Below are 27,268 nucleotides of genomic sequence, written 5' to 3'. Positions count from 1 at the left end.
AAATCATTCTTTATCAAAAATTGTATAAGTTATGAATAAATAAAATATATAAATATGAACATTTGTTTTGAGCGAAATTATTATCCACGTTATTTTGGCACATATGTTTTAATATTAACAATTAATGATAACATTATCAATATCTGGGATTATGCTTTGATATTAATCAAATAGCAGTAAGTATTTTTTAAATTATATATTGCTAAACTTCAATTATTTTTATAAAAATAACACAAAGTGCGATCAGTAATCTTGTTAATTAAGTGTAATAAGTAAGTAAGAACATAAAAGAGACAGGAACGTATATTTCTATTTGTAAAATTTGTACGAATTATTGAAACATAAATAAAAATAATTAGTAGATTGTAGATTTTTCCGCATTTATAGAAAATTTAACATTTAAAAAATGCACATAATGTACAAAAATATCCAAAGAATAGTATTTATTACACAATATTACAACATTTAGAAAAATTGAAAGAAAATCCGGCGTTGTGTTATGTATTTAACATAATGTGTAATCTTGCTGAAGCTTGGTCTATCGAGTTGGCCATAATTAAAATATCGTACGAATAAGTCGAGGTCGCCTAAAGCCTTGAGAATGGCCCTCTGAAAATCGGATGATGCATTTTTCAACCCAAACGGCATCGTTATACACTCGTATTGTCCATCAGGGTAACAAATGCTGTATATTCCGTAGAATTAGAATGAATAGGGATTTGGTGAAATCCGCTGGTCATGTCCAGGCTAATAAAGTTTTTTTTTTTTATTATTTTATTTTGTTTTTTACAATTTGTCCTGAAGAACATTTGGTAAAGTGTTATATCTCATTGGTAAATAAAAAAATAAAATAAAATAAATATAGCATGTGGGTGGCTACTCCCAGCGGGGTGCCAGCTTCGTTTTTTCTAAGTTATATCTCTTATGAGGTCTATTGGGTGTTTCCTTTTTCCGAAAAGTATGAACGACGAATTCGCGTTGTTTTACTCATTGTTGTTTTAGGAAATACAATGTTGCTAATTGTTGATCCATAAAAAGTTCCAAATTTCTTCAATTAAATATCCAAATTTAGCAATAGACATAGTACAAGAGTTAACAACCACCAAAACCCTCTAATTACTCAAGTTGTTTTAGGAAATACAATGTTGCTAATTGTTGATCCATAAAAAGTTCCAAATTCTTCAATTAAATATCCAAATTTAGCAATAGACATAGCACAAGTGTTAACAACCACCAAAACCCTCTAATTACTCAAGTTGTTTTAGGAAATACAATGTTGCTAATTGCTGATTCATAAAAAGTTCCAAATTTCTTCAATTAAATATCCAAATTTAGCAATAGACATAGCACAAGTGTTAACAACCACCAAAACCGTCTAATTACTTAACTACTCGACACGTCGGAACAGTTCCGTATGCTAAAAAGACATTGCACCTTAGACCTAAGCACTAGATTCAAGTAGAATCAAACATACTATAAACATTTATTAATCATGTCATAGTACCACGCCAAATAAATTTACTTAAAATTCTCTACGAGAATTGATTGTAAATTAAACGCAAATAAAAAAAAGAAAAAGAAAAGAAATTTCTTCAATTTAATTACGTAGCTAACTTCTTCAAGTTATTATTATTATTATTATTTGCTTTCATAGAGATAGAATCGAAATTCTTCAACAATATAAATAGCCTTGCAACTATTGGCTTTTACGACGTACTACAAAGAACAGATAGCAGAGAAAGTATCTTTTCCTCTATTTCAGGTCAGCACTACTAAAAATAAAGAACATCTGTTTTACTTCAAGATTAGCTTGTTTTTAAAGAAATCCGTTAAGTACTCGGTAAAGCATAGTCATTTCGTAAACCTTATATACAATAAGCGTATTATGAACGCATCCTGACATCTGATTTGTATCTGTTTGAAAAGGTTCGAAATTTCTAACACGCTAGCAAAGGAGGGGGCATAATTTACGACATTCTTAAGTGACTTTACTATCTCTTCCTAGAACCAGAGATAAGGGAACTGAGATAATCCCTGCGAGCGTTCGAAGCTTCGCATTTTCAGACGTCACAATTGTAAGACGTCGGGACCCGTTGACCTACGCACTAAGCGGGTGAAGACTTAATTTATGGTATCGTTAAGTGGTGACGCTTTCTCTATCTACAGAGTGATGAAGGCCAGGCGGTCATCCCAGGTGTTCGAAGTTCACATTTTCTTACATTCTCAGATAGAAAATGATAATTTATAGTTATTATCAGTTAAAAATATTAATTGCGATGCTAAAGAAAAATGGGATGAAATTCCAGGTAGATGCCAGCTTATACGTAAAAGTATCAAAGAAATATATATGGTGTACATAATATCTCGTGAAAGTTTAATTCTTTAAAATATTCTTTTCATAGTATTACGTTTCTGTATATGAGAATTAAGTTATTATTAAAAGATTACTTAAAATTGTTTCAAGATGAAGAAAACTTACCATGTTTTATTATGATAATGAGTAACAGCGATTAGATTTAATTTAAAAGTATGATTAGTTAGTTGAGTTAGAGGAGTTTCGATTTTTTTTATATTGAGTAAATATAATATGTAAGAATTCCTAATAAGCTTAAATATTATTATAATTAGTTTCAAATGCATGGTATATTTATAGAACAATTAAATTTGCTTAAAACTACGTTTGAACGTTATTGAAATTTCTTAAAATAATTACTTAATATTATGCATTATCATTAATGTTATATGATTATTATTAATAATTTATCGTTTGCAACATATAAATTTTAGTAACAATTAGAAGCATATAATAGAAAATTATGACTTCTTAAATATACCGCTACTTAAACCTGGCCGATGATTGGTTCATTACCTAGAAATGGAGGGGACAGAGGAAAAGTCTGATTGGATGAACGAAGCATTTCGTGTTCGACTTCAACAAATAATATGCTGGATAGTTCTCTGCGGAGATGTAATAGAGTTTGGAAATGGGTTTTCACGAATAGCAAAGAGAAGGCAATGTTCGAGATAGAATCAGTCGAGCTATCGTCAAATTATGATATATTTACGTAAGAAGTGATAAAGTTTAGTGGAGTTACAAGAGAAGTTTATAATATATTATATATGTGCGACATTTGAAGAGAAATAAGGTACCTTTGATTTTTATGCATGTATAACGGTGGCCTAATTTTTTTTCTTAAAGTATTCTCCCAGTGTTCAGATAATTTTGAAATTTCAATAAATTAAAGATTGTTATATACTATTAATTTATACTTTGATTAATATGAGAACGATAATACCTATCGAAAATATGTGAATTGCCTATAATTTGATATGCAGCTGTTGCCACTGCTTTTTTACATTCGATTTTGTGTACTCGTTACATGTCATCAGGAATTATGATTGGTTTATCTTTTCATATGACGTCAAAGTAACGACGTATTTAGTTTTGCAAAATAAGTGTATATAATATTTATATCGTTTGTCAAATTTATTCCAATTAGTAAGCGTATAGTTAGATAATATTACTATGGTACAATTACGTAGTTTAAACTATTACATTAGCTCTTGTACTGTGACTTCGATGTATATGTATAGGGAGTGTACATGATTTTAATTAAAAATGATATTAAAACTAAATGTTGTATATATCAATATATGTATAAAATTTCGCAGTAAAATTTTATGAAGTATGTGAATTAATTTTGTCATGAGAATTTTATGGTAGAATGTAAATTTTTGGAAGCGAAAATGTTTTTTTTTTATAATGTGTCAAATGTATTACATCGTATTTCAAATAATTAGTAAGTATCTATCCTTTGTTAACAACAATATGTATTTGATAATTTTGCGTGTTTCACCAATTTTTACACTACCGAACTGATCGCCATTTGCCGGCATTGTCCGAGATCTCAATTATAAGTCAGAAATACTAATTGTATATTTCCAATCCTTTGTTTCATTCTCGCATCAGTGTACGATATAATTTTAAAATATATAACAGAAGTAAGTTGTTAAAAAGAAACTACATAATATTTATTGTATTTTATCTCGTTTAACATTTCCCAAGATGCAATTCTCATAACTTGATTGTAATACTTTTTGTCAAACCATAACATTTTTCGTCAAGCACATGTAAGATATTGAAGAATAATAAAATAATCGAACATAAAAATTGTTTGAAAAGTATTTTATACAATTACTATTTGTATTTATATTATAAAAAATATTTATATTATTACAATAAGATTTATATTTTACAAATATCTATAAATGTTTTTTTGTATGATTTTATTTTAAAGTGGTTAATAAATAAACAATATTTACATTATATTATAAATAAAAATTAACCCATTAATGTTGTTCTAGTAAATTAATATTTTTTTTATAAGTACTAAGCATTTAATTAGTAATTATATTATTTAAACATTGTTATTCAGAATGTACTTTGTTAAAAATTATGTATCAAGTCATTTATCTGATGTTTAAATGTTTTCAGAATTTTACTTTGTAAATATAATTTATATACACATTTATTAACATTTTTAAATATACAAAAAAGCAATAATGGAAAGAGAAGAAGTAATAAAAAATGTACGTGCATGTCTCATATCTTCAAAAGGTGGAGTCAAGATGGACGATCTAAATAGTAAGTTGTTTCTTTTAAGAAGCTTTTTTCATCGCTATTTAATCTTATTATAATTTACTTAAATTTTCATAATATTCATTTGGAATGTTTATATTGTTATAAACCATACATATATTAACTAAAGTAAATAGAAATTAACAATTTTACAGTGTATGTTTATAATGCAGTTATAAAAAATATTTATATTAACACTTTTTGCAGAAGATTATAGATTGCTCATTGATGAAAATATACCATTTCGAAAATTGGGGTATCAATCTTTGGTTGCCTTTTTACGTACTGTCCCTAGTGTTAAAATTACTGAGAAAGGAAAAGATTGTTTTGTGGAGGCTATACCTACTGGAGAATCTGCACATATTACGAAGTTAATTGCTCGACAAAAAACAGCAGCTAAAAAATATAATAAAATGGTAAGTCTGTTATTGATCTATACTGTTCTATATCATTTTATTGTATATTACATTATCTTTAATGTTGTATTGCTCTAGGTGAATACCAAAAGACCAACACCATTTCGTAAGCCTATGATGACAAGAAATTTTGGCAATATAAGAAGTTTTAATAATAATCTATATTCACAAATGAGTGGAAAGTAAGTGTAAAATACAAGATACTTACATCATCTATGTTTCATCTCTTTATGTCCTAAATATTAAATAACATATAAGAAATAACTAGAATAGATAAAAATATCTTTCACAAATAACTAATTCTTTTTTATATTTTTGAAACGTTGTTAGTATATAAATTTTAAGAGATATTCAAAACTGTATATGGAGTATATTGTGTGTGTGTGTGTGTGTGTGCACGCGCACGCGAGTGTATATGTGTATGTGTATGTACGTACACACATTTGAACATTTGTTATTTTAGACAAAATATGTATCTTCCTGCAATGTCAACCAAAATTACTATTCATCAAAATAATGAGAAACCCAGATATATACAATCTAACTGTGGTGTACCACCGAGTTCTCCTAGTAAAGTAAGTAATGTGTACCTGATGAGATTACATATTTTGGTACTGAAGGAGAGAAATTTATTTTAATTTTTAGAGACTGAAAGATAGACAAGTGAATTCTGTTTTATCAACAAACCAAAGTATTAATAAGTCTAAAGATGAGACACAAATAAAGAACAATTTAAGGACAGTAACATCTGTGATAAGTCAACATTCAAAGAATGCTAATATCAACGTGGAAATGCTTCCTAAAAAAATTTCAAGTCCAAACGACAGACTTAAAATAAATCCTCCTATTCCTTCATTGATGGATATACGCACCAACATTTCAACACTGCCTCAATCACCTGAAGTGTTGTCACCTTTCTCACCTGGGCAAGTTTTAGCAGATAGTAAAATGAAAATTCAGCAATCAATAAAATTACCTGTAAGTATTTATTACTTACTAAATTATACAATTTATGATTAATAAGTTATATTTATAGACAGCATTAGCTAATACTAGAAAAATTGTGCCAAAATTACAACCTACTGATCCGAGAGAAGAATTGAAACGAAGAGCTAGTGTACTAAATCTTCCAGAACCTATGTATCAAATCTGTCCTACAACAATTAAAAATACTAAAGAACCAGCTGTGTTTGCACAAGTTAAGGTTTGTGAAATTGTTTTGATATTTTTCTGATAGAAATTATTCACATATTGAAGTATAAATTAACGACGATAAGAAATAAATAGTAATTTATAATAGATATAAAACATCAAAAATATATTTCTAGATTGGTCCTCACGGATATTCAAGTTATCCGGAACAAGCACATACTGAGGACGAGGCACAAAAACTTGCGGCGAAATTTGCCTTGGTTGATCTAACTGAAAAATATGGTTCATCTTCCTGTTTTAATGAAACTAAAGACAAAAGCATAATAAAAGAACGAGTTTTGTCCATAATAGATGCTCATCCAAATGGTATCTTTATGCATCAGATACCCATGTATTATAAACAACAGTACGAGGAAATTTTACCTGGAAACTGGGAGAAAGTTATCGAGACGAGCTCAGAAATTGTTTTAGAAAAGGGTGTAGATAATTCGGTAATTCTACGTCGGTTTACCTCGTCGGATTTACGTGAAAAGGTAAAATAATGTGTTTTGTAAACTATAAGCTGTTCTATGTACGTATATGAAAGAAATACAATTATTATTTAATATATATATTTTTAGATACGAAATACAGCATCATTAAAGACAGATAAAATACAACTGCATCCAATTGGTCCTGTTGCACCTGGACAATTGCAATTACCGGAAGAAGAATTTTGGATTGTGTCTGTTACATATGTTATAAGTACTGTTGAAATATGGGCTAGAATTGTAGGAGATGCATATAGTGTGAGTTAAGAAGAGTTTCTTTTTATATATAATCTTTTTTTATAATTATTATTTATATTTACTTACATGATCTTTATGTAGGATGAATTTGACATTATGACCACCGAAATGAGTAAACATTACAGTAATATCCAACAATCTCTGAAAGCACCACTTATTGAAATTGGAAATTATTATGTTGTGTTTGAAGATGAATCATGGCACAGAGTTCGTTGTGTAGATTTTAATATCGCAACTGGAATGGTTACGGTTTCATTTATCGATCATGGTGATGAGGATATTTATCATTATAGTAGATTACAAATGTTGGATAAAAAGTTTTGTGTGCTTCCTGCTCAGGTATGATATTGATGAATCACTGATGAATCTCTCTAACGCAACAATATAATGCCATTTTTACTAAGATACAAACTTTATAATATTATCAAAAATATTTGTAAACAATTGTATTAAATTATATATAGGCATTAAGGCTGTGTCTTTATGGTTTGGAAGATTTCAATGACTGTGATAGCACTGTGATAGCAATTGAAAAATGTTTGCTTGACCGTGCTTTATATGTTGAAGTACGAAATCGCAAGAAAGATCAGAATGATCCCTCTGCAACAGTTGTGTTTTATGATACGCATGGACCAGATGACATTAATTTGAATTTAGAACTGTTTAAACAAATCTCACAAAACGTATTAGTTGCTCCTAAATTAGACGTGGTAAGTACTTGTTTGTATTCCAGAAGATGTTCTTGAATTTTCGACAAAAAATAATGTTTTTTTTATTATTTATAGGAGGGACAAGTATCAGAAGTATTTATTTCTCATGTAGAACAAAATGGTGATGTTTATGTACAAGTGCAGTCTGAAAGTATGAAACTTTTGGTTAATTTATTAAATCGATTAATATGTACTGGACTAAACACAGAAGATCTAGAGAGTTGCATAGTAACCACAGTTGATTCTAGTAAAACATACTTTGTGTCAGTAAATAATAATTGGTACAGGGGGAAAATCGTAAGTGACAGCTTTTACAATCAATTAAGAGCATTTTTAATTGATTTTGGTAAGACTGTCACTATAACAAAAAGCAATCTTCTTTCTTTAGAAACATTGTCTCAAGTTTTAGCAAATTATCCTCCTCAGGTAAGATTTTAATTTGGATATTTGATAAAAATTTAAAAATCTAATATATTCGAACAAATTTTAACGATACATTCATAATAATAGGCACTGAAGGTACATCTTCATAACATTGATAAATCAATGTTCAATGAAAAGATGGTTGTGAAACTTGCAGAACTTGCACCAAAAGGTGAACCACTTATTGTAAAAGTTGTATCATCTATAAAGGGGACACCAGTTGTGGAATTATTTAAAAGAATTCAACCAAGTAATATGCTTGTTTCTGTCAATAACACCTTGGCTCTTGAAGAGGAAATTGCCAAGTATAGTATATAAAAGTATTGATAAATGTTACTACGAATAAGAAAATAATAAGCAATTGCTATTTTTATTATATTTGCAGAACACATGGGGATGGTAACAATAATATAAAACCAAGGAAACGCATCGAACGTATGAATTCTAAATTCGCAGGAAGTGAAGATGATGACATTGTAAAGTCTTTAAAACCGCCAAAAATTTCAGGCATTGGCGAATATTTTGATGTTCATGTAACAATGGCTGCCCATCCCGGAAATTTTACTGTTCAACCATTTGACGATAAACGTTCATTAGAGGTAAATGTAATTTTTTATGTATTTTGTTATGTATAAAATATGTATTACAATTATATATATATATATATATATATACATATATATATATATATATATATATATATATATATATACAGGGTGCGCCGTTAGAATCCGGACAAAAGAAGTTTTGTGCAGAAAGTTGTTTATTTAAGTCAATACACAAAAACACATGAAAATGTTGTTATATCTCATTTAAAGGGTCCTTGCTGAGAACTTTTATTCTATGTAACCACCCTCTGCCTCTATGACCTGCTCTATTCTTGCTCTAAAGCGCGAGCACGCTGACTTCAACTGGTCGCGTTTAATTGTCGCGAATTCTGACTCGATAGCAGCTCGTAGGGAGTTGACGTTGGGGTGCCTGCATTTATTAGTTTGTCTCTCGATAACGCCCCACACGTAATAGTCCAATGGGTTTAGGTCGGGACTGTTAGGAGGCCAGAAATCTTTCGACCAAAACATGTCCACATTGTCAGAGAGCCAATTTTGAACAAGATGACTTGTGTGAGCAGGTGCGCCATCTTGTTGAAATAAATACGGCCTTCCAGAAGCCGTAATTTCCATCCACGGCTTTATTACTGTCTTCAGGACCTCCAAATAAACCTCCTTTGTGATTCTTTCGCCTTTTTGGAAGAAGTGCGGAGGCATGACGTCGCCCTCACTTGAGACAACGCTCAAAACGTGAACACTTGCTGGAAATTTGGTTTTGCCCACAACAGGAACATCTTCGAGATTGTGGGCCAGCCAACGGTCGTTCCTCTGATTCACTTTGGCATCCACAGTAAAAATTTTCTCATCGGAAAAAAACATAATGCGGCCAGCAGCTTCGTGTTTTAACGAACACAGAATCAAATGACAACGGGCAAATCTTTTAAGCTTGGCGGCCTCGGAGAGCATCTGACGGACTTTGAGAACGTAGGAGGCATATCTAAGATCCTCTTGAGCTATTCGACGGACAATCGTTTCACTCACCCCCAAGACGGAGGCTAATTTTCGGAGAGAAGTTCCCGGATCTTCCAAAATCATGTCTTGGGCCCTTTGAATAATTTCTGGCGTCCTTGTTGATTTTTCCCTAACCTGAACTTTTCTCGCCGGAGAAGGAGAACCCTTCTCGAACCACTCTGAGGCTGCGTATCTCTTAGCAATGTCGTATACCGTCGATCTTGGGTAGCTAAAGAATTTTATAATTTCGACCGGCGTTCTCCCGGCGCGAAGACTTTCTATAATCGCCGCTCTTCTATCGTATTCCGGGTTTTGCTTAACGAGTTCTGTCATTTTGAGGTTATAGAAGACTTATTGACATATTTAACTAACTTCAGAGTCAATCAGCACAAACATCTGAATTCTAATATGGTGGGAACTACAAATTGAATTCTGTCCGAATTCTAACGGCGCACCCTGTATATATATATATATATATATATAATTACACTGTATCATTTTATAATTGTATTTATAACTATATAATTATATTATATAAAAAATATATATTTCATATAAATTAAATGTATATATTTTTATAATTTTAGTTAATGATGATTCAATTACAAGAAGCTTGTAAAGTATACAAAGGTCCAACTCCAACTCCAGAATCAGTAAAAGAAGGCAAACTTTATGCAGCTCAACACATTGACAGTCACTGGTATAGGTATAAATAAAAAGTGATTTATAAATACATATTTTAAGTCTGAACTTTACATTATGGAGTTATTGATATTAATTAATAATTTCTATTTATTCTAAATTACTTTTAAGGGTATGCATTTCAAGTATCATTAAAGAAAATATGGTTAGCGTTTACTTCTGCGATTTCGGAGATGTATCAGTACTACCATTAAATAAATTACAACCTTTGAAAAGTGAATTCTTAGAACTACCGTATCAAGCTATTAAAGCAAGACTTGCTGGTATGTAATTGTTTTATCTTTCAGTTTTAATTTATTTTCAAGATGCAGAGTTTTACTTCGTAAATTTTGTTACTAATTTAAACAGGCATACGACCGATTAACGTTGACTGGTCTGTTGAAGATAGTTTAAGGTTTCAAGAATTAGTCGTGGATAAAAATTTTGTATCAATAGTTTACGAATCTAAGTCTGATGGATTTTCCCCGGCCGATACTATATTGGGTTTAAAATTGATAGATGTTAATACAGCTGAAGATATTTACATCGATCAACTTTTAATTGAGGAAGGTCGAGCTACATTAAATGATTAAAGCGACATATACTTGGACACAGTTGATGCAAAATAGGAGTATCATAGTGAACACTAATGGTTAAATTAGTTTTGACAACTTCGGCATGGAATACATATATATTTGTTTCCTATGTAAATGCTAAGTGATATCTTTGTACAGTTTTACTGTTTTATGCTCGAGAACTTAGTTGTTTGTATATAAAAATAATATTTCTATTTAATAGTATATGCAAAACCCATAGCATCGTTAACTGTTCCGGACAGAAGTAGTGAAGATATAATGGAAACTATATGAATGTATGTCTGTACACATACATCAAACGTGTATATACGTAACGCGTGTATGTGTACATTATACATTTACATATATTATCTATGTCTATACCTATAATTATGTCTGAAAGATTATAGCTTTTTATTTTTCAAGAAAATAATTTATTGAACTAACTTTTAAACATTATATATGCATATTCTTATAGAGTATTTTATATATTTTTGTTATAATATTCTATGTTTTTAAGATTCTTTATTTTTTCAAACTTCTTAAATTTAATTTTTGTTTTATATTAACAGATTTGGCTGTGTCGTATAAAAGACAACAAAACTGTGACAAAAATGTTTTGACAAAAATTAAAAGCATTCCATTTTTTTAACTTCCAATACATTGGTTATTCTTCATTTTTTTTTAATTATTTGTGTTAGGGTATTAAGCACCCTAGGGTAACATGCTATCTTCAAGTGATTGCAAGCTATTGTTTGTGTTTTGTATGTGATAAATACTTTGTTGTTTACTTTTTTTCTATTATAATGCTTTCAATTTTGTTATTGACTTGTCAATTTAAATTGTTAACATAATCTAACTATATATAATTTAGGAATATTATAATATGTCCTATATGTTTTAATTGTTTTTGGTTAACAGAAGAAAGATAAATTTATATTTTGTAGTGTATACTACAAATTTATTTTGTCTTAGATAATTATTTCTTTACTTCAGTATTCAATTAGATTAAATATATATGCGATATATTAGTAAAACATGATATATATTTATGCATATATATATACAAATATATATCTGCAAATATTGCTTTATGAAGAATATTTTTGTTTTGTTAATGTAGTAAGATACGATATTATAACTTAATGTTACGTTGCGGTAAAATATTATTTTTGATAATAATAACTTGATGAAAGGTGCCAATAAATACTAACGTTTCCATAAATGTAAGGATTCTTATTTCAAAAACCTCCTTTGTTAATATCAACATAGTATGATATATTAATAATAAATATATTTCAATATGTGTTTTATTTGATGAATATTTAATACAAATACATATATTTAATAATTACAGAACGTATAAATGGATAAAATGTCTTATTTGTTCTTACATGTGTTGTTACGTTTAGCTTCTATTGATTGGTATGAATAACGCGTACTTGTATAATGAATCGCGTGTGTTAGAAAGCGCACGCGTTATGCCAATAATCATCGATCATTACGCTTATCACGCGTCCATGATTTACGAAAATCAACTTTTGTAATCCCTGCGTGACGTAATATGAGTTGTATTTATTTCATATAAATATATAGATATTTTATATATTATTTATATCATATTTTTTGTCAACCGTAAAATATTCAATCAATAAATTAATTTTTAAAAATTAGTATTAGTTAATAACTAGTATTAGTAATTTTTAATAATTAGCATTAAATTTGTATCTATTTAAATTATAATTATAATTTATAATTATAAATTATAATTTATTATGATTATAATTTAAATGACAGTAAGCTATAACTATTTTTATAATGCTAACCTTAGTTAATCGATGAGATTCATCAATTAAAAATTACTTTATAGTTCAATATATATTTATAGTTCAACATCTGATGAATTTAATGGATGCATATCTAAATTTATTCTAATTGCAGTGTTAGCTTCTATTAGATTCTCAACAAATTTACTTCTTAAAATTTCTCCGATTTACGATATATTTTGTCTTTTTGAAATTGGATCCCGTTCTAAAAATTGCACCAATTCTTTTTCTAACTTTGTCAGTTATTAATATATCGATAACATTTAATAATTGTATTGGATCAATTAATAGAAATTACTTGATAAGTTATATACAATCTCTATATACATATAAATATCTTATTCTTAATAAAATTGTTACAATTTCAAACATAATACATAATGTATCACGAATATACATACGAAATAAATCACATATCTTGGAAAAAATACAAAATATATGCATAATATATAAAATAAATATAAAGGTTAACACTTTTTAATTTGGTTCCGTTTTATTATCAATCTGACATGTAACATACATAACAAATAGCGTTAATTGTAAGTCGATAGAACATAAGTTAGTTAAGTGATTGAGTTATATATTTCGACACGAATGTAATATAAATATTATGCTGGGAGATATGTCTCATCCCGATAATAATAAATAATAACAGTAAGTTACCAATTCTCTATAATAATATATATATTAGCATAAATACTGTATATCGTTTCTATAACACCCCTTCTTTTTTCGTTGCATATTAGAGGGGATGAAGTAAGGTATCTGACGTCAAGAGAGCCATCGCGCGGTGACAAGCTCACGTTACACTCACTCGTTTGAAGATCAGGTACCGACTCGGTGACCGATTTCGCTCGTGGAAGCGCGAGTTTTATCGTTGGCGGATGCCCCCTCGCGATTTTCGACACTCGTCACCAGTTTCGTTCGCGGACGGCAGCCTTGATGCTGGAACGAAGCAATCGTACGGAATTCCTTGCTTGTTCTTCTCAATTGGACTAGACTGGAGCCGACAGGTAGCGTAAAAACAAAACTCGAACATTTCGCTCATTGGAATTATATCACTTTTTTTTACCATTTCAGCGTTCTCTCTTCTTAATCGTTTTTTTTTTAAATTACTAACCTCGTCGGTATACGTGAATTCTTTACTCAAGTACCATAGCATTAAATCGCGAATTTCCTTCGACTCGACGAATTCTCAAGTATATTATTATTTGTTATTATTATTCATAATTCTTGACTTTTGGTTTAAGATGGCTTCCGGTTTACGTTCCCTCTTATTTTCCTTATCTCTTAAATATATTTCGTAAATCTTGAATTCTTGAGTATACACGTATACTAATAATAAACAGATTATTGAGTATATTATTTAAAAATGCGTTTCAGTAATTCTAGGATGCCTGTTCATTGATATTTAGGTATAAAAATAAGCTCGATCGCGTTCCGATGTTATGGTGGAGCATTTTTCACGGAAACCGAGGGGGACTTGCTATAATACGGTATTTTTATACGTACATTACCGTGCATAAGTATTTGGACACTACCAAATTATCGCAGATATGTAAAGTATGCTTGAAACGTTACTCTGATCTAATTTTCACTTTTGATTCTATCTCAATAAAAATAAAACAGCAATAATCGAAGGCGAATGAAAATTAGTTCTACAGGGCAGTTCTACCTCAGCTAAGTGATTTTAAACGTGTCTTTTCAACGTTGTTTCTTGCCACGCTTTATATAAAAGTTATTTACAAATAAGCAATGCTAGTTCTGATAAAACAATGATAAATAATAAATCTATTATATAGATTTTATGAAGTGTCAACTATTCATTGCAGATAAATACGAACCTTGAGTAACGTAGCTATATTCTTTGTTCCAGTTTAAATTTAGCAGACCATTTGATCGCAGTTATTGCAAGAAGCGTAGAGTTAACAGTAAGGGAACATTCTGCTATTATAACGTTGAAAATATAATAAAAATATCGACTCTTTGATCGGATTGCATCAGCTGTCCAGATATTTATATATGGTAGTGTATACTTATGATAACATTATTTTTGACAAACTTTATCGTACTAAACGATTATTCGATTTACGAATTAGAACGATAACATGCTTTAAGACACAACGAGATAGAAGGGAGAACAGTTGACTCTGTTACACACTGTACACGATACTCAATTAGGATAAAGAATACACGCAATGAGAATAAAACTGAACTGGTAGGAAAACGAAAAATTTTGATCGCGCATTCGCGGCGGAGAGTACCTTCTGTTTCCGGCTACGTCTTCCGGAAACCCGTCGGCGCGGTCGTGCTGGGTAATTTGAACGAGGTTTAATACCAAAAAGAAAAAAAATGTACCGGTGCTCTGCTCGGTAAAGAAAAATCGACGAGCAAAGCAAAGATAACGTCTCCACAATAAGTGTTCGCGATTCGATAAGATTGTTCTCCTTGGTCTCTGGTAAAAAAAAAGTTCTTTGAACCAACGCCGGGCGGGACATTAGAGAAATTGGCTTCCTTTCTTAACAAGTTCTGGTTTAAGGTGTGTGAAAATGCCGGATACTAAGGCAATTGCACAGCTGACAATCACAACGTGAGCGGTTGTTCGTTTCGCGGATCATCCGGGGGATAATGATTACAGAACAGACCTGGAGCATGATGCTGGACAGTGATGTCGCGGGCATCAATGAGTAAGTATTCACCCATGCCAATTTCCATTTTGTTTCTCTTACACGCGACAAAGAAAAGAAAAAAAAAGAAAAAAGAAACGAAACTAGAATGAAAAGAAAATATGTACCGTGCAAGAAAGACTTTCAATTGTTTCTTTGTTTAATGCGACACATCATTAACACAATAACACTGTTCGGTAAGTTCCACATTTTGCAGGTGTATCGGCGAGATTTTTTGTGTCTTTTTTCCAATAGTGTAACACACCTTTCGACGTGCTTACACATGCACACACTTGATACTATTTTTCACGAGGACACGATGTTCCTTATTCTTCCTTTTTTTTGTTTTGATCGCCTGTATGCGGTGGTTTTAATGATGAATCATGATGTACGTGCAAGAATTCACGTGTCTGGATTGATAGTGCTGCGTATTTAAAAATATGTGTGCACTTATTATGATGTATCGTCCATACGTGCTTTGAGGAAACACTATTCTTCGGGTCGTGAGACACGTTTTACGACATATGAATGTTAGTACTAAATATTGTTTTGTATAACGTCCTTCTATGCGAAGATCGTTTCGGAGAACATTTTCTGTTTCCACGTATGAAAGAAAAATGATGGAATCAGTTTGTATTTTGTTCTTATACGTATTTTTTTCTTAACTTTATAATTTATGTTTTACACTTGCGACTTATAATTTCAGGTCATTTATAGTTCTATTGAAATTTTGAGAATTTGATAATTATCAGAATAGTTCCATAAAGAAGATTTATTTTTTATTTATAGGGAAAATTTATTCTTTCATCTTTTGCTATTATTTAATTTGCCCTAAAGCTACCTTCGACTTACTAATATTAAAACAGTAATTTCTAATTTTTTATTCTTTACTTAATTAATGCCTCCTATTACTTTTTTAATTATTTATTTATTGTGCTTTGTTTTCTTATTAGTTCTGAACTCGAACATGCATGCACGAGATTCCATTATTTATAAGACACGAAGGATATCTATGTGTGTGAAGGATTAAATTGCACTTTGGATGAATATACATAATTCAAAGCCAGCAACTTTTTGTTATGTACAGAATATTACAATGAAGAAATGTGAAATTATTTTGGACGAAGCTCATTTCGAAGAGAGAGGTTTAATTCAGATATTAAAAATGTAGTCTGTATTTATGGAATTATTTTTTTTCATTACCTATCGGTAATATTTTTCAATCAATAACAATAAACTGATTTTTCATTTTGTGAAGGTCCTTTCATAAAATATTGATTTTTAGAAACAAATTGTTTACATATAAAACAACAAGTATTAATACAAAAAGACAATTGATGTATTATATAATGTAAAAATATTGAACATAACATTAATGATCATGTAAAAATATTTGTTAACAACAAAAGTTGTTTACCTACTTATCGTGACCTGCATAAATGTTTTGCAACTACTTTGTTTATACACGGCTCAATATAATTAGGAGATCGTGTACACTTTGTAAAGTATTCAATTTTTTTCATAGCTACGTAAAATATAAATTCGTATACTTGTATATTTATTTTATAGCAATTTGTAAAATTTTCGAGATACGCAAATAGTATTTTTGTATTATATCTGTAGATGTTTCTCATTAATTTTTACATTGATTATTATTTACTATATTAAATCCTACATACTTTAACGACGAATTTGATAAATCTTTACCTAAAGTAGATGGAAATTCTTTATGTAAGAAATTTAATAATTTAAAATATAATATTTCATTTATTTTTAACATTTTATCTATTTTCCAAACTTATTTGGAAAAGAGCGGCTTTTAAGAATACGATCTTCTAATTACTTTGTGCAATGTACAAAAATGTATACATACGCAATGTGCATTTGGTATGTATTCGTGTGTCAATTTCCTAGATGTCCTAGATGTTCTCGCAAGTATTGCTCGTCTGAGAAAATTAATTTTAGATACTTTTTGACGTCGATAGGTTGAGTATTTCCCCGAGGAAACAATTATGGATCAAGGCTGTGAAGAAACTAACTTCCGAGAGGCTGGGGAGGGAAGGATTGGCGGCCTGGGAGGACCGGAAATCCAACAACGATCCGGAAGTTCCAGACATCAATGAAACAACCGATCCAACCGAGGATGCGGACATTTCTACCGACCCGGACGTGGCTCTTGCTGATCAGCCTGTTGATGCAGAATCTCAAGCGCAGCGAGGTTCGATTATATTTAATATTAATATAATTAATATAATCGAAGGGCTCGTAACGACATCAGCTAATGGTGCATTCTAGTTACCAGAAGCTACACTCGCAATATTATGAAATCGATATTATAATATACGATCTACGGTTTCGCGTAACACATGCGACATGTTCATAAAAAGTTTCTACGAGTGTTCGAATACTTTCGTGAATCACTGTATGTTTTGATTCAACTTCGTCATTTAATTAGATATAATTCTTTTATGATACATTTACAAATGCACTCATAGAAACCATATAATGTGATGAGCGTTTTGTTTAAAACGGTTGAAACGGTTTTTTTATCTCCTGGGAAAAGACAAACATGGACAAAGGAGATATTTCTTAATTTTATTACAAATTTCTCTCGTGTCTTGATCGTCCGGCGAATTTTTTAACATGCCACTGTTATTCACACACATGTTATTAATTTATTCCGTGCAATACAGCCTTCAGCTATAAATACGAGTGGATATTTCCAGATGTTTTCAAGAAAGGCGTACTCTATAAGGGAATATTTTGTCCATCGCTTTCGAACAGCTTCCACAGCAAGCAGCTCGAGACGTCCTATCTTCATTACTCGAATCGTCAAAGGCAGAAATCATTGATCATGCTGAATATCGTCGATCTTAGCTTAAAGGTAAACTGATCCCTAAAGAACGAATAGCTCGAATCCTACGAAGTATATTCTGTATTTTGTTTTTTAATTTCTGTCCCATACTATGCACCGGGAATACCAGATTATTCTTATGGCGATATGGCTGTGGGAAAGAGACGAGAACAGCGGCGGCCTGATCGAGTCGTTGTCTTGGGCGATCTGCTGTATGATAGCGAACTTGGTGGTTTGCGTTCTCGGCTGGTGGCGGTGTTTCTCCAATAATTATTTATACTGGGCTTCCATATTCACTTGGTTACTGATCAATTCTCAAGGTGATGATACGTACAAACGTCATGTATAATTTATATCTTTATCTTTTCTCTTTTCTTCCTTTTCTTTCTGTTCCTGAATAGACACATTCTTTTCATAGTTGGATATAATAGTCGACGTACGTATAGTGCTTCACATTGCAATGTTCTAATATACATATACACATATAAATATACGTACGTGCTCTCTTGGGAAGATTGTATCTTCGTTTACCGAATAGAGTTTTGCTCCACTGGCTCGTGCGTTGGCGGTCCAGCGAATTGCTTGAATGTTCAGCGAACCGTAGAGAGAGAGAAAGAGAGAGACGGTAGAGCAAACTTATACCTAGGCATGGGTTACTATTGATCGGCGATCCTTTGCGGCTATTTAAGATTAACGAAACGATCGTTATGTTTCCATAAACGGGTCTACAATCGAGAGTGTCTTTATGTTATCTGCACACCCCCTGTCAATTGCAGGTTTTATAGGAGCTGGTCTAGATTTCTCTAGTCAACAACGTCTTATGTGGTACATTTTGTTTGTCGTGTATGCGCCGTATGCCATGCTGCCGTTACCTTTGAGATGGTGTGTCCTTGCCGGTTACGGGACAGCTTTAACTCACATGGTGATGGCGGGAATAACTTTATTACGAGATCCCACATATGTAAGAATCCTTGGTCTACATTTTAGTTTCTACAAGTTAACGCCTCCTACCCATTTCACTTATATAATACTCTTCCATCAACTTTTTCTTTCTTAGCGCAATCCCAAGTACGCTTCGCAGCTTTCTTTTCGTTAAAGTACGTTTAATTTTGCAATTGCAGCTGCATGATGTCACGTGCATAGTTCGAATGCTAACAACCAACGTCCTTCTTTATCTTGCAATGAATCTAGCTGGCATGTACACTAAGTATTTGACAGACAGAGGACAGAGACAGGCTTTCCTGGAAACGCATAGATCCATGGAAACTCGGCAACGAACTCAAAACGAGAATAATCGACAAGAGAAGTTGCTCCTTTCCGGTGAGACATGCTTTAAATTCGTTAATCAAATCCACGAATGATTCCTAGCGCTGTGGTTTATTTTACAGTCGACTTAGTTTACAGCTTTGTTCAGAATATAATTTAATATTTCGTTCAACAGTTTGGCAAGATTTATTGCAGTTCAAAATGCAATATACGTATCATCCTTTCAGCAATTTTATAATGCGAATTAATCTATTCGTTTACAGGAGTATTACCGAATTAAATAGAATTAGATTGATTCAATTAAATAGATTCATACAGTTAATACGAACATGAGTTAGAGAGTATATATATGTATGTATCATAAATGTATATGGACTGTATAATTACGTATTGATGCAAAATACGTACGACATGTATTTAAGTATATTTATATATATGTCGAACATGTCAAACGTAGTCTATAAAAACGCATGGGGTTGCGCCGTAGGCATGGGGTTCGTCAGCGCGTGTAACTTGCTCAGCCGAGTGTCAAAAAGGGTCACTAGACACTTTCACCCGATTGCGCCAGATATGTTTTACCGATAGCCTAGCAGTACTTTGCTTTTACGTATTATCGATCTTTCGACGATTATTTGTTTAGGAAGTATAAGTAAAATACAATCAAATAAAATAGAATAAACAATCCCGTCATACTCGTTTGATTAACGATAGATTATTATATAATTAATCGATGAACGTTTCATTTTAAATATAGCGTTTTGTATTTTGTCGAATAAAAATTATGGTTTTTAACATGTAATCATGTTTAATGATCGACGAATTTTATTGTAGTTTTACCAGATTTCGTGGCTAAGGAAATGATCCGTGATATCGCTCGTGAGACTGCACGAGGTGGAACAATCTCTTTTACACCTAATCAATTTCATAGAATATATATCCATCGCTACGAAAATGTGAGCATACTTTTTGCTGACATCAAAGGTTTCACTGGTATGTAATCACATATTTATGATAGTGAACTGCACTAGTTTACATCTTTATTTAAAAGTTACTTTTGTATAATGTTTACTGTTACAATGGAAAATGGAAATATATGAAAATACAATGGGAAAAGAAATATTAATAATAAGTAACTATTTTTTATTTTTAGGTATACCAAATAAAATTTATTTTCTCGAATGAAACGGTGTGATTGTTTATAAAAGTCTATATTTCTTTCTGTATTAGTATTAATTAATTGTCTCTTCTAGTTTGCAGTTATTTCCGTAATTCATGTGTATTAACATCTTTTCAATCAAACTTTTATCTCTATTATTGCTTCGAAGATATCAAAATGGTAAAAAATTTTAAATTACGTTATATATCAACATAAATTTTATTCTTAAAAAAACATAATTTACATATGTCAATTATTTAAGTGTATTAATTATAATTTTTATTTTGTACATTAATTTCTATTAGCACACACAACGTATATTATAAGATATTAGATACATGTAGTAACTCTTAAAGTACTCTTACAAAGTTTCAAATTTAATCTATGATATTCGTCTTTATCACAAAGCTTTGGCCAGCCAATGTAGTGCTCAAGAGCTCGTTAAAGTGTTGAACGACTTGTTCGCTCGTTTCGACAAGCTCTCTGCAGAAAATCATTGTTTGCGTATTAAATTACTCGGGGATTGTTATTATTGCGTTTGCGGACTACCGACTCCTCGAAGCGACCATGCTCATTGCTGCGTCGAAATGGGCTTGCACATGATTAAAGCAATAAGAGATGTGCGGTATACAACAAAGGTAATTAAATTCTGTATAATCTAAAATAATCAAACAATAATTTAAGACATACTATAAGTTAGCAAATTCGAAAGACATAATTTTAACTGTTACAATGTATATGTGGAATACGCAAATTTCTTTTAAAATTGATTATAAGCTGCAATTTAACAATATAATTGAATTTTCCAATATTTCAAAAATATACAATAAAGATACACCATACGTTAAGTGAGTAATTTAAGAAAAATTGTTCTTCATTTAGGTTGACCTAAATATGAGAATAGGAATTCATAGTGGCTCGGTACTGTGTGGCGTACTTGGACTTCGAAAATGGCAATTCGATGTCTGGTCTTACGATGTAACACTGGCCAATCATCTTGAAAGTGGAGGCATACCAGGGTAAAACTTACTGTGTATCTCTCATTGGATTTAACAAAAGAAATACACACAAGGAAAACATGATAAGTCTATATTTGTTGCTTTTCTGATTTTTATATCATTTGGAACCTACAAGAGAGTACTTCAACTCCAGTACTCTAAAACTTTAAGTTTCTAACATTCTGAAACTCTGAAACTCCCTTGTGTAATATTTACTGTTGCATAATGAATTGTGCGAGAACGTTAATAAAGTAAGTAGTCGCAGTAATACAAGGAAAACGTAATATTTCAGGAGAGTACATATTTCGGAGGATACTTTAAACTGTTTAAATGACGTGTACGAAGTGGAGCCAGGAAACGGAACCGAAAGGGACAATTACTTAAAAGAGAGAAATGTGGTAACGTACTTAATCAAACAGGTGGAACCTTTGAGATGCAGACGTCGATATTCTTCACGACCTAAGATATGGACCGAGGAGGATGCGAGTAAAAGTAAAAAGAGCTTCAAACTGAATAATCCATTAGCTGCAAACAGTAGCGCTCCGAATTCTTCCACGGACGACGACATTGGGGTGGACTGGACACCGGAAATACCATTCGAAAACGTTAGTATTTAACGACTATTGGAAATTACTAACGACTTTAAATCGGGAAACACTTTGAGAATCTAGCGTTAGGTTATTTGTATAGTTGAATACTGCGACGTCAGTCACCAATTTGGAGTCAGAATACTTAGAGGAAGAGAATGGATCCGCGAAAAGTAACAAGGTCGCGTCTGCTACATCCGCTGAGAAATTGAAGGCGGCAGGCCTTGAAACTGCAAGTAACAAGCGTATGAGGTTGGCGAACATAAATGCTTGGACTTTGCGTTACAATGACGAAAGCCTGGAATCAAAGGTGAGATCGATACTGATACATTCTGCGCGTATAAAGTTACTTTTTAATGAGTTCAATTGAATTCAATGAAATTCAATTAAACTGAACATTAAATTAATTTCGTTAAAGTAGTGATCTTGATGCAGATATTGTTTTACGTGTTCGTAGTTTGGCCAATTGCGCGAGGATATGTTTAAATCCAACATGATTTGTTGCTTCGTCGTATGGATATTCATCGCAATTTGTCAAGCAGTGATATTGCCAGAGTAAGCGACTGGTTTTTCATGACTATGTTTCAATAATAATCGAATAATAAACAAATTTATGAACGTTAGAAAAACTAATCATAAAAACTTTGAAAATAAAATACTGATTCGATTGTTATTGTAGAACAAACAATGAGACAAAGATTATAAAATAAATTAGGATAGAAGATTATAAAATAGGATAATTAACAATGTATTAATTTTGAAATTACATCATCTTCTTTCTACAGCTGTATTATTCTTTTGGGTTCGCTGCTGTTGACGACGCTCATTCTGGTAGCATCCTCAATTCTGGTAATGGCAGAAGAGTTCAAAACTTTACCAACGTATTTGCAACACGCTTCTTCCATGTTGGTTCACAACAAGCAGCATCGAACGATCTTCATATGTAGCGTAATCAGTCTCATGGCTTTAACATCTATAGTCGGTGTCCTGGCGTGTCCAACATCGATCCGACAATATCCTGAAGCTTTGGAGCTTCAGCAGCAGCCATTAGCGAACCCAACACTGCAACCAGAACGACTGGTAGCACCGACTGCTGGTCTCGACCAGTTCATCTTGACGTTTCTGGAAGCGGCCCTTCGCGATGAGCCTTCGGAAGAGCAGAAAGACGTTTCCTCGAAAGAAAATCAAACTGCACCGCATGGTTCTAATAACGTTGATATGGAACTGACAAGAATCCTCAATGACAGGGCTAGTCTGGTGAAAGGTCGAAGAAGAAAAGAGTTTTTCAGGTTCTATAGATATGAACAACGCCACCGACTCGTGTTTGGAAGACATTATAGAAGATTTGCTTGTAATCGTAGGGACGAAGACGTCGTTTTGAGGAAAATGCCATCAACTCCGGAAACGGAAGTTCAAGCGGAACCTATATATTCGTTGGATTACGATGATGACATCGTCTTGGGGACTACCTGTGTACGACCGGAATACATTGTGTTCACATGGATCTTATGCCTGATTGCGTTAGCCTCTGCACTGAAATTGTATTATTTAGTGAAAACGGCATTGGCCACGATCATCGTGTCCGTTTACGCCGTGCTGATCCTCGTAGTCTGCAAGGACTTTTTTTCGATCCCTGACGAGGAGAAGGATTCGTGAGTTGTGCTTGTCGTCCATGAAAATCTAGTTAGAAACATCACGCTGCTAATTATGCTTTTGTGTTTTTAGGGCGACGATACCTCTCTCGGCACAAATGCTTACGTTTATGTTAGTATTCCTGGTAATGGTTACGTATCATGGTAGATTAGTAGAAGTAACGTCCAGATTAGATTTCCTTTGGAAACAACAAGCCGAGAGGGAGCTAAGTGACATGATAGAATCACGACATAATAACATGCAGTTGTTGAAGAATATCTTACCTGACCATGTAGCTCATCATTTTTTAACACAAGAAAGAGCACCAGAGGTAGAATAATTTATGTTTCCGGCTTCTTTGTAAATTTCATAAATATTATAATTTCATTTTTATATTTTGTAGGAATTGTATTCTCAGTCGCGTGACATAGTTGGAGTGATGTTTGCTAGTGTACCGAATTTCACAGAATTCTATTCAGAAGATGTTAATAAAGGAATGGAGTGTATACGTTTACTGAATGAAATCATTGGTAAGATTAGACATTTTGTATGTTATTGAATATTATATACATTCTGTGCGTTTTAATATTTGTAAATTTATCATAAACGCACAAACATCGGTACAAATTAGAGCGACAAATTTGGCGGATCTGCAGATTTAAAAGTATTTGTTGCTTTTAATATAATTTATAATTCAACGATATGAATTTGAAATATCTTTTTCCAGCTGATTTCGACGAACTTCTGGATGAGAATCGGTTTCATTGCATTGAAAAGATAAAGACAGTCGGAGCAACTTACATGGCAGCTTCTGGTCTCAATCCTTGTCAAAATGTAATTCTATATATGGTTCAAATATCTTTACTCATATTCTGCGAGATGCAATAATAAACTATTTCCATTGTATTGTTCCTGAATAACTTAGTTCTTTTAAAACATTATCCAATATTATTAATTCTTAAATATTTTCCTTTTAGGATAATAACAAGGATAACATGGAGCATTTGTGTAGATTAGTGGATTATGCAGTAGCCATGCGACTTCGTCTTGAAGATGTGAATATACACTCGTTTAATAATTTCGACTTAAGAGTGGGTATCAGCTGCGGCCCATTGGTAGGCGGTGTAATCGGTGCTCGAAAGCCTGTATTCGATATTTGGGGTAACACTGTAAACTTGGCTTCCCGTATGGACTCTACAGGCGTTATGGGGAAAATACAAGTCCCGCAGGATATTGCTAGGGTAATTGTGCAGCATGTAAAACGAAAATAATTATTCGCTACGCATATAAATCGTTTATTCAATTTCAAATATTTCAATAGTTCTTGGAATCGAGAGGATATCAAACTCAGAAAAGAGGACTTATTGAAGTTAAAGGGAAAGGGACGATGGAGACGTATTTCGTATTGGGCAAGGGAAGTCTACAACAAGAAGGCACGACTAAGCACACAACAAGATGCCGAAGCCTTGCAGCAGTTGTTTATGGTGTCGTTCAAGCACGTCGCAAGCAAATGCGAGCGCTTAGGAGGACATAAGTATTCTATTCACATCAGCCTTTTTTTTGGTTCGTTGGTGCCTATAGTTATGTACAAACGATTCACCTTCGTCAAATTAGCAACTAACTTGTGAGATAAGACTTAAAATGAATGACTACAGTAACTCTTTTATTTTTGAAGACAGAAGAATATTTTTTAGAGATCGTTTAGTTTAGAGGAAAAGATTTCAGTAAATTTTCTTTTTCTGTGTATTCCTTTGTCATCTTAAAATCACCATTGTTTTATTCCATCGTTAATAATTGTCTGTTACATTCCTTAAGAGAGCAAATTTTATTATTAAGATCGTGACTATTCTAATTTTAAATTTGTATTTGGTAATCAAATATTTTTTTTAGATGTATAAAATCTGTTAAACATAGAGTAATTTAATAATTAAATATAATTAACAAAGTGAATAACAAAATAATTTAAATATTCCTATTTAAAAATATATGTAATATTTCAGTCGAATTAATTAATTAATTGCTAGTTGCAATATTTTTTTTCCTTCTAAATATAAGAGTTATCAGATAATCCATTTTAAGTGACTCATCGACTATTAGAGCTCAAAGGACGACGAACACCTGTAGTTAACATACTACCCAATACACTTTCTTTTTTGTTGGAGTGTTGGATAACATGTTAATTAACGTGTTTTGATAATATGTATTATTATTGACCAATGTAAATTGTAAATTAATTTCGTTTTGTATTTATAATTGTTAACTTTTCTTTGACTCACTTCTTTCTTCTAAAAACTCTATAGAAACATAATTTTTACTTCCATTCCATTATTTAAGAATACTTTATCAGTGTAACGATATTATTTATAAAAGATTATAAAGTAGTCTGTGACCCATTTTATTTTATAAATGGATATATTTCAAGAAGTACTTTGAATTAAATATATAAATACTAAAAAGAGGAACATTAATATTTAAGCAAAGTGAGTGATTGAAGGCATCAAGGACATTTCAGGAATTTTATATTCTTCTCATAGTAAAATTCATTAAAAGTTTATATGATTTTCAATTTTTTGAAGAAATCTTAATAACGATATTCTTGTAACAATAAGAGGAATCTTGGGGAAATATGAGTGTCCTTGAAGTATCCTTGAAGCCAAAACCTCCTCGACTTCTTGCTTTAAAATTTTAACAAATTTCACTATCTTTCTCACTGTTACAGTGATTGTGTTTTTAATTCACTATACTTTTCATTATGTATCTATTTATACCTAGATTAAAATGGACCATTTTATAGAGGATTAAGTTATTTTTCTTAGCTACAAATATAATCACATAAATGTAGCTCTTGTTTCCAGAGAACTGAAATTCTAATGCATCTCTTGCATAGGTGAAAAATAGACTTGGCTGTAGAATCAGTCGACACCAAAAATAGTACCTATCTAAGTGCATTAGGTTTAAAATTTTATATGCTGCTATATGTAGAAATCTTACGATAGACCAGTTTTAAGTATTAATGAATTCTTGTACATTCTCTATTTTTTCTGCTTCTATTATATTTCCGTTCTGTATTTACTATAATGAAACAAATTCCAATATCTGTAAATATTAATCCAACATGTGAAGTAAATAACGACAAATCTGGAAATATATGCAATGATATATAAAAAATATAAATTAAATAATGGAATAACATTGTTGACACAGTAATAAATAAGTTAATAGTTAACAAGTCTAAAGCAATCAATTCAAACATGTTACACATAACTGTTCTACTTTATAACGAACATGACCAGGAATTGTCACAACGTTTCTGTTAAAGTCGATTCAGTGTGTTTTGAGT

At 31.6% G+C, this 27,268-nt stretch overlaps 2 protein-coding genes across 9 annotated transcripts; both read left to right on the top strand.

Moving 5' to 3' along the window:
• The first annotated feature begins 2,953 nt into the window (after nucleotides 1-2,953).
• Nucleotides 2,954-12,168, top strand: LOC132909137 (tudor domain-containing protein 7-like). The gene is made up of 17 exons (XM_060963737.1): nucleotides 2,954-3,146; nucleotides 4,496-4,645; nucleotides 4,847-5,055; nucleotides 5,134-5,237; nucleotides 5,519-5,630; nucleotides 5,701-6,037; nucleotides 6,096-6,259; nucleotides 6,384-6,740; nucleotides 6,828-6,995; nucleotides 7,077-7,334; nucleotides 7,460-7,705; nucleotides 7,781-8,131; nucleotides 8,216-8,433; nucleotides 8,514-8,727; nucleotides 10,275-10,393; nucleotides 10,501-10,652; nucleotides 10,738-12,168. The coding sequence occupies exons 2-17, from the start codon at nucleotides 4,564-4,566 to the stop codon at nucleotides 10,959-10,961; spliced, it is 3,315 nt and encodes a 1,104-aa protein (XP_060819720.1). The 5' UTR covers nucleotides 2,954-3,146; nucleotides 4,496-4,563; the 3' UTR covers nucleotides 10,962-12,168.
• A 1,402-nt stretch (nucleotides 12,169-13,570) lies between these two features.
• Nucleotides 13,571-26,726, top strand: LOC132908902 (adenylyl cyclase 78C-like). 8 transcript variants are annotated; one of them, XM_060963332.1, is made up of 20 exons: nucleotides 13,571-13,782; nucleotides 13,850-14,794; nucleotides 14,888-15,456; nucleotides 17,421-17,653; nucleotides 18,162-18,319; nucleotides 18,420-18,609; nucleotides 19,066-19,250; nucleotides 19,411-19,609; nucleotides 20,387-20,545; nucleotides 21,120-21,349; nucleotides 21,594-21,730; nucleotides 22,002-22,314; nucleotides 22,400-22,606; nucleotides 22,754-22,851; nucleotides 23,082-23,948; nucleotides 24,022-24,259; nucleotides 24,332-24,458; nucleotides 24,656-24,762; nucleotides 24,906-25,169; nucleotides 25,250-26,726. In XM_060963332.1, exons 3-20 carry the CDS (start codon nucleotides 15,398-15,400, stop codon nucleotides 25,460-25,462), a joined length of 3,984 nt encoding a protein of 1,327 aa, XP_060819315.1. In that variant the 5' UTR covers nucleotides 13,571-13,782; nucleotides 13,850-14,794; nucleotides 14,888-15,397; the 3' UTR covers nucleotides 25,463-26,726. The 8 variants fall into 8 exon arrangements, with proteins under 8 accessions (XP_060819315.1, XP_060819321.1, XP_060819320.1 ...); XM_060963338.1 differs by having other exon boundaries at nucleotides 13,850-15,456; nucleotides 23,082-23,585; nucleotides 23,658-23,948; XM_060963337.1 differs by lacking the exon at nucleotides 13,850-14,794 and having other exon boundaries at nucleotides 15,408-15,456; nucleotides 17,427-17,653.
• Nucleotides 26,727-27,268: the final 542 nt, after the last annotated feature.

The sequence above is a fragment of the Bombus pascuorum genome, chromosome 7, assembly GCF_905332965.1.
Source record: "Bombus pascuorum chromosome 7, iyBomPasc1.1, whole genome shotgun sequence".
NCBI lineage: Eukaryota > Metazoa > Arthropoda > Insecta > Hymenoptera > Apidae > Bombus > Bombus pascuorum.
This window is presented reverse-complemented; position numbering and strand designations above follow the sequence as displayed.